General features: G+C 47.9%; 1 protein-coding gene across 2 annotated transcripts; it reads left to right on the top strand.

Annotated features, from left to right (window-relative positions):
* Positions 1 to 672: 672 nt before the first annotated feature.
* Positions 673 to 10881, top strand: TMPRSS12 (transmembrane serine protease 12). 2 transcript variants are annotated; one of them, XM_029072828.2, is made up of 6 exons: positions 673 to 819; positions 3174 to 3369; positions 6120 to 6391; positions 8913 to 9052; positions 9944 to 10233; positions 10334 to 10881. In XM_029072828.2, exons 1-5 carry the CDS (start codon positions 729 to 731, stop codon positions 10202 to 10204), a joined length of 960 nt encoding a protein of 319 aa, XP_028928661.1. In that variant the 5' UTR covers positions 673 to 728; the 3' UTR covers positions 10205 to 10233; positions 10334 to 10881. The 2 variants fall into 2 exon arrangements, with proteins under 2 accessions (XP_028928661.1, XP_028928660.1); XM_029072827.2 differs by having other exon boundaries at positions 9944 to 10881.
* The last annotated feature ends 547 nt before the right edge of the window (positions 10882 to 11428 follow it).

Raw genomic sequence — 11428 nt, 5'->3', positions numbered from 1 at the left:
CTGATTACCTTGTATCCCCCTCCAGCAATTAGAACAGTGATCAGCACATAGTAAGCACTTAACAAATACCATTATTCGTAGTAGTAGTAGTACAGTGCCTAGCGCAGAGTAAATATACAACAAATACCATTGAAAAATTAAATAAATGAGTAAATATCATCGATGATGATGATGACGACTTGGGCCAGCTGAGGTCTTGCCCAAGCTCCACACTGTTCTGCCGACTGCGGCCGGCATGGAGGAAGCGAAAGGTGCCATTTTTTCAATTTAATTTTTCTCATTTTAAGCTGCTTCTTTTCAGAAGGCACTAAGCGCAGCTCAATGGCGAAGACTGGGAAAATGGCGGGCAAACTGAGGTGTGGAGAGGAAGGGAGGCCAAGGGGGAAGGCGGTGAAGGAGTCGGGCTCGTTGGCCCCGGAGAGGGTAAAGTTAATGATGTAGTAGGCGGCCCCCTTTCTGGAGGTGTTGGGGGCGAACGGGGCCTTTTTAGGTAAGGGCAAGAGGAGGCTTCAGGAGGCAACGGCGCCATTGCAACGCCGTCGTCTTCCCCGCCGCCACACCCAGCTGTCCCCGCTAGGGGGCGCGGCGGAGGCGACCGTTGGCACTTCGCGCCCTCCGCCCAGCGCCCCAGCGCGCACGCGCGCGCCCACGCGCCTCGCCTCCAAGACGGAGCGGAAAAAAAAAGGCGGGAAGAGGCCGCCGCCATCTTGTCCCTCGAGGCCGCCATCATGGGCCCCCGGCTGGCCCTCCTCGGCGCCGCCCTCTGTTTGGCCGGGGCTGCCGGGAACGAGGAGAAGGAGTTGTGGAGCATGCAAGATGGTGAGCGCCCCTCCTCGCCTCTCGCTCCTCGGCGCCGCCAGGGCCCCGACGGGGCGGCCCTGAGGAGGCGGGAGGCGTCGAGGGAGACGGCGGCAGGGCCCCGTCTGAAGGAAGGGACAAGAAACAACCTTAGGTTTCTGCTTACCCCGTGGGCAGCCTGGCCCTGCCTAAGGGAGAAAAAAATACCTTTCTTTCGGTGTCTTCCAGCCGCAGCGATGGCCTGGGCCCCGCGCCTCCAGACCTGAGGGGATAGTGAAGAACAAGGGCCCAGTTCGCCTCAGAGCCTTACAAATGGCACCTTATTGTCCCAGGCCTTGGCCCCGGCCTCCCCGGGCCCCTCACTCTCCTAGGCCTTGGCCTCAGACTCTTCCAAAATGGCACCTTACGATTCCAGGCCTTGGCCTTTGACTTCTCCCAGACCCCTTACTCTCACGGGCCTTGGGCTCAGACTCTCCTAGCCCTCTTATTAATAATAATAATGTTGGCATTTGTAGAGAAGCAGCGTGGCTCCGTGGCAAGAGCCCGGGTTTGGGAGTCCGAGGTCATGGGTTTGAATCCCGACTTTGCCCCTTGTCAGCTGTAGGACGGTGGGCAAGTCACTTCACTTCTCTGGGCCTCAGTTACCTCATCTGTAAAATGGGGATTAACTGTGAGCCTCACGTGGGTCAACCTGATTACCCTGTATCTACCCCAGCGCTTAGAACAGTGCTCTGCACATAGTAAGCGCTTAACAAATACCAACATTATTTATTTATTTACCACCTGATGATCCTGTGTCTCTCCCAGCACTTAGAACAGTGCTCTGCACATAGTAAGTGCTTAACAAATACCAACATTACTATTATTATTATTAAGTGCTTACTGTGTGCAGAGCACTGTTCTAAGGGCTGGGGGAGATACAGGGTAATCAGGTTGTCCCACGTAAGCCTCACAATCTTCACCCCCATTTTACAGATGAGGGAACTGAGGCACAGAGAAGAGAAGTGACTTGCCCACAATCACACAGCTGACAAGTGGCAGATCTGGGATTCGAACCCATGACCTCCGACTCCCAAGCCCAGGCTCTTTCCACTGAGCCACGTAATCTAGGCCTTGGCCTCAGAGTCTCCCAAATGGCACCTCACTATTCCAGGCCTTGGCCTCCGTCTCTCCCAGATCCCTTACTCTCATGGGCCCTTGTCTCAGACTCTCCCAGTCCCCTTATTAACCTTGGGGTTGATCTCAGATTCTCCCAGTCATCGTTCTAACCCAGGCCTTGAGGTAGCCCTCTCTTTCTTGGCCTTAGGGGCCAACAGATAGGTTTTCCCGGGGGCAAACTCACTGATGGATTGAGGCCTCAAAACAGCGATGATTAAAGGACCATTGACCAAAGTCCACTGTGGTTACAAAGAAGAAAAGTCTGAAAAAAATAAAAGATGGTCAAATTAATTCCCATTCCCAAGGACTGTTGCCACTGTTTTTACGAGATGTTCTTCCCCTTGACGCTGTTTATTGCCATTGTTCTTGTCTGTCTGTCTCCCCCGATTAGACTGTAAGCCCGTCAAACGGCAGGGACTGTCTCTATCTGTTGCCGACTTGTTCATCCCAAGCGCTTAGTACAGTGCTCTGCACATAGTAAGCGCTCAATAAATACTATTGAATGAATGAATGAATGACTTGAGATATTAGTAGCTCTAGCTTACCCTGTACTGGGAAGCCAGCAAAATATATTCATTATTACATTTCTGAAGGCACTCCAGCCCGGGATGGGTAGGAGGGTGGAATTTAAGTTAGGGCTGTAAGCCCACTGTGGGCAGTGATTATATTGTGTTGTACTCTCCCAAGCGCTTAGTACAGTGCTCTGCACACAGTAAAACCTTAATAAATTCAATTGATTGATAATTTGGGGATGGAGGTTTTTTTATGGTATTTGTTAAGCGCTTACTCCATACTAGACGCTGGGGTAGATACAAGAGAATCAGGATGGACACAGTCTCTGTTCCACATAAGGCTCACAGTCTTAGTCCCCATTTTACAGATGAGGTAACGGAGGCTCAGAGAAATTAAGTGACTTGCCCAAGGTCACACATCTGTGCTGGGATTAGAATCCAGGTCCCCTGACTCCCAGGCCCATGCTCTTTCCACTAGGCCACGGTTAGGGAAATCGTAGCCAGTTCTCCGCCTACCCAGTTTAACAATGCATTAGTATTACTATTCTTATCATATTTGGTAAGCTCTTATTATGTGTCAAGCACTGTTCTAAGCACTGGGATAGATACAAGGTAATCCAGTTGGTCACAGGCCCTATCCTTCATGGGGCTCGCAGTCTAAATATGAGTGATTTCCATAATATAATATGTGGTTTCTGTTTCTAGATTGCGGAAAAACACTGCTACAGGATGCAGTGTTAGGATCCCGAATTGTGGGTGGCCGTGAAGCTCAGACTGGAGCTTGGCCATGGATAGTTAGCCTGCAGATGATTTATTCTACAAATCAATTGCATATATGTGGTGGAACCATAATGAAAGAAAAATGGATCATCACAGCTGCACACTGCCTGAAGAGCCTTAAGTATGCATTTTGCCCTTCATCTGCTTTAAATTGTTGAAATTAATAATGATTGTAGAAATCTGTAAATTATATGTTATAAATTATTTATTTCTAATAATGTCTGCCTCCCCCTCCAGCCTGTAAACTCTTTGTGGACAGGGACTCTACTAACTCTGTTGTATTCGCCAAAGTGCTTAGTATAGCTCTCTGCACACAGTAAGCGCTCAATAAATATAATTGACAATGATGCTTGTAAGCACTTACTATGCGCCAAACACTGTATTAAGCACTGAGGCGGATACATGGTAATCAGGTTGGACCCAGTCCCTGACCCCCATAGGACTCACAGTCTTAATCCCCTTTTTACAGATGAGGTAACTGAGGCTCAGAGAAGAGAAATAACTTGCCCAAGGACACACAACAAGCAAATGTACACTCCAAGTGCTTGTACAGTGCTCTGCACATAGTAAGCGCTCAATAAATACTATTGAATGAATGAAATGGCAGAGCGGGGATTAGAATCCAGATCCTTTGGACTTCCAGGCCTGGGTTCTTTCTACCCAGCTACACTGCTTCTCGAAATTGGGATCCATCACCCAGCCACCAGGCCTAGGCTGTTAATCAATGTTAATCATTTGCTGTGGCACCTTGGGCAAGTCACTTAACTTCTCTGTGCCTCGGTGATCTCACTTGTAAAATGGGGTTTAAGAGCATGAGCCCTGTGTGGGACAGAGACTGTGTCCATCCTGATTAACTTGTATCTCCCCAGCACTTTCATTCATTCATTCAATTGAGCGCTTACTATGAGCAGAGCACTGTACTAAGCGCTTGGAAAGTACAGTTCGGCAACATATAGAGACAATCCCTGCCCACTGATGGGCTTACAGTCTAATTGGGGAGACAGACGGACAAAAACAAGACAACCTAACAGCAATAAATAGAATCAAGGGGATGTACACCTCATTAACAAAATAAATAGGGTAATAAAAATATATACAATGACCTGTACTATGATTTGCTTGTATCCACCCCAGCGCTTAGTACAGCGCCTGGCACAGAGTAAGCGTTTAACAAATACCCCATTTATTCTTATTACTTATTATTACTTATTTATTCTTATTGGAGAAGCAGCGTGGCTCAGCGGAAAGAGCACGGGCTTTGGAGTCAGGGCTCATGAGTTCGAATCCCAGCTCTGCCACTTGTCGGCTGTGTGACTGTGGGCAAGTCACTTAACTTCTCTGTGCCTCAGTTCCCTCATCTGTAAAATGGGGATTAAGACTGTGAGCCCCACGTGGGACAACCTGATTCCCCTATGTCTACCCCAGCGCTTAGAACAGTGCTCGGCACATAGTAAGCGCTTAACAAATACCAACATTTTTTTTTAACTAAGTGCTTGGGAGAGCACAATATAACAGACACGTTTCCTGCCCACAGTGAGCTTACAACCTAGGACGAGCTTACGGTCTAGACTGTAGAAAGTCTGAAGACAGCAAACTGAGGGCAAGGATCACTTCTACCGACTCTGCTGTATCGTCCTCTCTCAAGCGCCCAGTACAGTACCTCCCTTCCTCCTCTCTCGCCCCGCTCCGGTCTATTCTTCACTCCGCTGCCCGGCTCATCTTCCTGCAGAAACGATCTGGGCGTGTCACTCCCCTTCTTAAACAACTCCGGCGGTTGCCTATCGACCTCCGCTCCAAACAAAAACTCCTCACTCTAGGCTTCGAGGCTCTCCGTCACCTCGCCCCTTCCTACCTCTCCTCCCTTCTCTCTTTCTACCGCCCACCCCGCACTCTCCGCTCCTCCGCCGCCCACCTCCTCGCCGTCCCTCGGTCTCGCCCGTCCCGCCGTCGACCCCCGGGTCACGTCCTCCCGCGGTCCCGGAACGCCCTCCCTCCTCACCTCCGCCAAACCGATTCTCTTTCCCTCTTCAAAACCCTACTTAAAAATCACCTCCTCCGAGAGGCGTTCCCAGACCGAGCTCCTCTTCCCCCTCTACTCCCTCTGCCATCCCCCCTTTACCTCTCCGCAGCTAAAGCCTCATTTTCCCCTTTTCCCTCTGCTCCTCCACCTCTCCCTTCCCATCCCCACGGCACTGTACTCGTCCGCTCAACTGTATATATTTTCGTTACCCTATTTATTTTGTCAATGAATTGTACATCGCCTCGATTCTATTTAGTCGCCATCGGTTTTTACGAGACGTTCTTCCCCTCGACGCTGTTTATCGCCATCGTTCTCGTCCGTCCGTCTCCCCCGATTAGACCGTAAGCCCGTCAAATGGCAGGGACCGTCTCTATCTGTTGCCGACTTGTTCATCCCAAGCGCTTAGTACAGTGCTCTGCACATAGTAAGCGCTCAATAAATACTATTGAATGAATGAATACAGTGTTCTGCATACAGTAGGTGTTTAATAAATACCATTGATTGATTGGCAGGAGAGGGAGGTCACCTGCCTCTGTTCATTTCAGCACCTTTTGCTGCAAGGGGAAGGGAGCAAGGGGAAGGGAAGGACTTGCTGCAGTTGGAATTTCATCTCGGCACGGCCCAGATTCTGAATGGAAATATCCGACATGTCACATGTTCAATCTACACAGTGCTAAATTTCCAAGTCTTTAGACCCAGCCTCGTTGACATTTATTTCCCAAAAGTTATGATGGACCAGGTAGAAGAGAAATTCTAAGGCTATTGAGCATTACAGGTCAATCGATCGAAATCTTTAAAAACGAACTCAGTTAAGAAGCCCAATTGTCACAGATGTATTCATTTTCTTCCAGTAATCCAGCGTATTGGCAAGCTGTGGTTGGAATCCATAATCTGAAAAGGCCACACCGTTTCACCCAGAAGATCAGGGTTAAAAAAATCTTTATCCATCCCAATTTCAATGTGGATTTGTTCCTAAATGATATTGCCATATTTCAGTTAAAGAAATCAATAATCTTTAATGCTTACGTTCAGCCTATTTGCTTACCGTTTCTGAACATTTTCATAAACTTTGATGACAACACGAGATGCTTCGTAGGTGGCTGGGGAGGAACAACAGAAAAAGGTAAGTATGGGCTTTAACTTCAAATTATGGGATTGTTTTTTAAAAAATGCAAGTCCTGGAAAAATATAGCCCTTCTTGGTTTTGGACTTCAAAGTAGTTTAAAAACTCATTTTTGATATTTTCTTTCTGGGAAAGGTTGGGCATACAATTGTTTCTTTCTCATTTCAACTAAATGACCTTGTCTGCCAAGGGTAAACCTAATAGTGGATTTAAAAAATAATAATTTAAAAAGAGATGGAATCCCGCTGCATCTTACCGGCCTGAAGGAAATTTCTCCTGTTACTCAGCTACTGCGAGAAGATTTGGGTACCCTACTTTTGGTGCATTTTATCCTAGTAGGTTTCCAAAGTGCAAGTTTTTGCCAGTGCAGACGAGAAACTTTGTGTCTGAAATGACATACTCCTGTGGGCCTCCTAATTGGCCAGGGAGCCTGTCTGATTGACAGTTGCTTCCCAGAGGTGCGGCTGTTTTGCACAGCTTCCCCCGCCCCTTCTGCCTGATTCTCTAGGCTTTGGGAGCTGCCTTGAGACCCCAAGGTGGCAGGGAGCCAACTTGGGGGAGGGTAAAAAGCCCAAATTCCATCTGTCGATTTGGTGGAATTTCAGAGACCTCAGAGGCAGGACTGTTACGGGCAAGAGAAGGTGCCTGCCAATCCTGTTTTATTGTCCTCTCCAAGCACTCAGTACCACACTTTGCATATAGTAAGCGCTCAATAAATAAGATGGATTGGCCCCTGGTTCCAAGGTTGGTCTTGTTGCCACCTCCTACACATGTTGGGATGGCACCCAGATTTTATTTTCTGAGGACTCATTTTATTTAAATGGCAATGTTCTGGGAAGCCATAGCCGATAATGAATGCTGTTGGAAATGGCGAAATTTCTTAACTCCAGATGACCAGATTATTATTTTACACTATTAATATTGTAGTACATGTGTTAGTATATAATTTATTGTTTATAATAGATTGTTACATGTTAATATAATATTTGACAATTCAAATTAGCCTGAGGCCTCAGGTTTATCTTGTAAACTCTGTCCTCCATAAAGCCTTCCCTGCAGTATAAACCTGCAACTCCCACATCTTCGTTTCCACACTCTCCACACGCTATAGTTTGCATCATTTCTCGCACTCAGATTGTATCATTTAATTTTCATTTTTACGCGGCATTTGTATTTTCTAAAATCAGTCAGTTGTATTTACAGAGCACTTACTGCGGGACGAGCACTACTAAATGCTTGGGAGAGTACAATCGAACAATGTAACAGACACAATCCCTGCCCACGACAAGTCTAGAGGTTTAGAAGTCAAATACGTTGTTTGCTTCGGATCATCGCACTTTGGTCTTTCATAGATCATTAGCTCCTCAAGAGTCTAGAGCATACCTTTGTATGGTGCCCAACCCACCGTGATGAGAATTGTAATTCACCAGTTTTTTATTGAATAACCACCGTGTGCAGGTCACTGATGGGCAGTTACAGTGGAGGAGACCAGGCAGGCCCCTAAGTCTTCAAGAAGCTTACCATCTAGTGGAGGGTGACCGGCAGCTTGCCATTATGTCCGGCAAGTTCTCCCGGCCATTATTGCCCCCTCTAGACTGTCAGCTCATTGTGGGCAGGGAACGTGTCCGTTTATTGTTCTATTGTACTCTCCCAAGTCCCTAGTACAGTGCTCCACACACAGTAAACGCTCAATAAATACCGCTGACCAATTGAATGCCTGGAAAACCATAGTCCGATCCAGTCGTGGGTAACGGTGAAATTGGGCCCTTCCTCTCACTGGAACTCAGCTTCCCCAGGCAGGACTTGGGAGGGAAATGGAGAGCAACAGGACATAGGTGGAGTTGATATAGGGTGAGCTGAGCAGGCAGAGGGGGGCTGTGAACGAGGAGGAAGAAAGTTCGAAAGGAACGGTGAAGCATATTGCCATTTTCAGAGCTTATTGAATTCAAGGTCCCTTTCGTTTATGCCCTGTGTGAGCTGGGGCTTGTTTGCCTCGGCCCTCGTTCATGGAAAAATAGTCCCACTTTTACCTTTAGTCAACATCTCAGCCGCACTGTATATCTCTGCACATGGCTCCAACTCCATCCAGCGTCTTCTATGTGGACACCTGGTCTTTGAGAAGTTAGCCACCCCACCCGCTTTGGTACCCTTGGGCCAGAGAGTAGTAATGATAATAAAGAATAATAATAATTCTGGTATTTGTTAAGCACTTACTGTGTGCCAGGCACTTTATTAACCACTGGATACCAGCAAATGGGGTCGGACCCAATCCCTGTCCCACATGGGGCTCGCAGTCTTAATCCCCATTTTAAGAATGAGGAAACTGAGGCCCAGAGAAGTGAAGTGACTTGCCCAAGGTCACACAGCGAGCAAGTGGCAGAGCCGAAATTAGAACCCACGACCTCCTGCCTCCCAGGCTCGGGCTCTATCCATGGTCCCCGAACCGTTCTCCGGGATACCCCACCTTCGAAGGCGTACTCTGTGAAAGGCCTAAAAATATCTCACCGCTCTTCCGTTTCAGGGAAACATTCGGTGTTCTTGCAGGAAGCCGAAGTAAAGTTGGTGTCACGTGACATTTGCAACAGTCACAAAGGGTACGCAGGCTTGGTCCCCAGTTCTTCGTTTTGTGCCAGAGGCGACGGAGGCATCGACACGTGCAGGGTAAGGTGGAGCCATTTTTCTTAAAAGCGGGACCCTCGGCAGATGTCGAAAGACGCATTTCCAGGGGCAACGGGTTTGGCCACCCCGCCCCTTTAATAATAATAATTAAAGTAGTTGTTAAGCACGTGCTCTATGCCAGGCACTGTACTAAGACCTGGGCTAGATAGAAGCAAATCGGGTGGGCATTCGCCCCTTATAGCGTGGAGGGAAGGCAGGAGGGAGCAAGGGGCTCTGGCTGCAGGGCAATTGATCAATCAACCGGTTTTTTTTTTATTGAACGCTTACGAAATGCAGAGCGCTGCACGTTCCCAGCCTGTAAAGAGCCGACAGTCTAGAGGGGAAGCCAAACATTTATACGAATAAGTAATGTATAACCTATAATTTAACGTTATGTACACCAGCGCTGTGGGGTTTGGAGTGGGGCAAATATCAAATGTCCAAAGGTCAGAGGTCCAAGTGAACAGACGCAGAAGGGAATGAGGGAAAAGGGCTTAGACAGGCTCCTGCCTGTGCCCGTCATAGACTGTAAGTTTGTTGTGAGCAGGAAATGTGCCTGTGATATTGCTGTAATGTCCTCTCCCTAGCGCTCCGTACGGTGCTCTGCACACGGTAAGCGCTCAATAAATACAATTGATTGATTGATTGATTGGTGGTGCCTGAGATAGGATGGATACGATTTCTGGGGACCAGAGAAGGCACCCAGCTGAGGGAAAAGAGCAGCTGGTGTTGGCAACAGAAAGAAACGTTCCCCCCACTTCCCACTCCCAACCGGGCCTGTCCCGACTCCAGCCAAAACCGACCTCGGTTTTTCCCAGGCCAAATGATTCTGACTTTATCCCACTGTCTCCAGAGCTGGAAATGACTAACCCTCCTTTGGGACTTTTCTGCCAGGGTGACAGCGGAGGCCCTTTCATGTGTTATATTCCAGAGGCAGAAAAGTTCTTCCTGATGGGTATCACCAGTTTCGGGATAGGCTGCGGCCAGAAGAACTACCCTGGGGTCTACGTAAAGGTGGGTCTCTACAAAACCTGGGTGACCCAGGAGATCCTCAAGGCCGCCAATTCCACTGGCAGCAGGAGCACCGGGGTCCTCCGGAACCTGGTCACTCTGGGCTGGGCCATCTCTCTAGTCCTTCCCGGAAGAGGCGCTTAGGCCCCGGAGAGAAGCTCCTCGCATCCAAGGTTAGTTCCAAGAACGGTCAGACAACCACATGGGACCAAGCCCGACTAGCCGCCTCATCTTTTTATTCATTTATTTATTTTTCTTAATTCTCCAAACCAGCTACTCCAGGGATCGGCAACATCCCCCATGTAATATCTGGGGGATACTGTGTCAGGTCATCGTTTGCATTTTGCCCAAGACAGAGATTACACCCAGTTGTCCCGAAATGCAGGGGATGGGCTCCTGACGAGACCCACGTGAAGGGAAACTCACTCCGTGGCCTTTGCGCTTTGACTCACGTGTCACATGCTGACACGCCACTATCTCCTCCAACATCGCAATCACATTCTACCCAGATGGATGCATTTCATCGGAAAAACAACCCCTAACCATGTTCTATCCAAAAGACAAAGCAAAAAGAACACACTTCAGGGAGAGCTGGGTGTATTCTTTGGATTGACCTTTCCAGTAGATAGTTGTTTTTTTTTTCTATTTGACTCTGAATTGTGTGCCTTTTCCTCCCTCTCCCTTCTACTTTTATCACTTGCTTCAATATGTAAAACTAAAACTCTTCCAAGCCCTTGTGTTTCTAGGTTTGTTTCATTTATATATTTAGTGCTTACTTTGTAATTTGGGATTGTCAAAAATAAAGCATCTCCCAGAGTTCAGTGGCCACTCGTTTGTTAAATGCATTGAAGGTGTTTTCAAAAACAACAGATTTCATTTTACCCACCTGTTCACCTATTCATGACTTGCCGTGTTACCTTTTTGAGACCCTTGAGTTGACCCAGTAGCTTAATGCCAAAGAAAACAAATGACTGAATCCTAGCTCTTGTCTGCCAAATCTTTCCTTAGGGTATTTGTTGAGCACTTACTTTTTTATGGCAGTTTGTTAAGCTTTTAGTGTGTGTCAATCAGATTGGACAAGTCCCTCTCCCACATGGGGCTCAGCCCAAGTAGGAGGGAGAACAGGAAGTTAATTCTATTTTACACATGAGGAAACCGAGGCACGGAGAAGTGAAGTGACTTTCCCAAGGTCACTCAGCAGGCAAATGAAACAGAGCTGGGATTAGAACCCAGGTCCTCTGATTTGAGGTGGAGGAGTCCCGTGGAGGGGGAAAGGTATGAGCTCTGAGTACGCATTGCAAGCCTGTCATTGGGCAGGGATTGTCTCTATCTGTTGACGAATTGTCCATTCCAAGTGCTTAGTACAGT

Source organism: Ornithorhynchus anatinus, chromosome 10 (genome assembly GCF_004115215.2).
Source record: "Ornithorhynchus anatinus isolate Pmale09 chromosome 10, mOrnAna1.pri.v4, whole genome shotgun sequence".
Classification (NCBI taxonomy): domain Eukaryota; kingdom Metazoa; phylum Chordata; class Mammalia; order Monotremata; family Ornithorhynchidae; genus Ornithorhynchus; species Ornithorhynchus anatinus.
The sequence above is the reverse complement of the archived record's forward strand: the minus strand, read 5'-3'. Positions and strand labels throughout refer to the sequence as shown.

Coding starts and splice junctions, on each gene's coding strand:
- TMPRSS12 (XM_029072828.2), top strand. CDS start 729: ATGGGCCCCCGGCTGGCCCTCCTCGGCGCCGCCCTCTGTTTGGCCGGG. Junction 820..3,173: donor GTTGTGGAGCATGCAAGATG/GTGAGCGCCCCT, acceptor TTCTGTTTCTAG/ATTGCGGAAAAACACTGCTA. Junction 6,392..8,912: donor GGGAGGAACAACAGAAAAAG/GTAAGTATGGGC, acceptor CTTCCGTTTCAG/GGAAACATTCGGTGTTCTTG.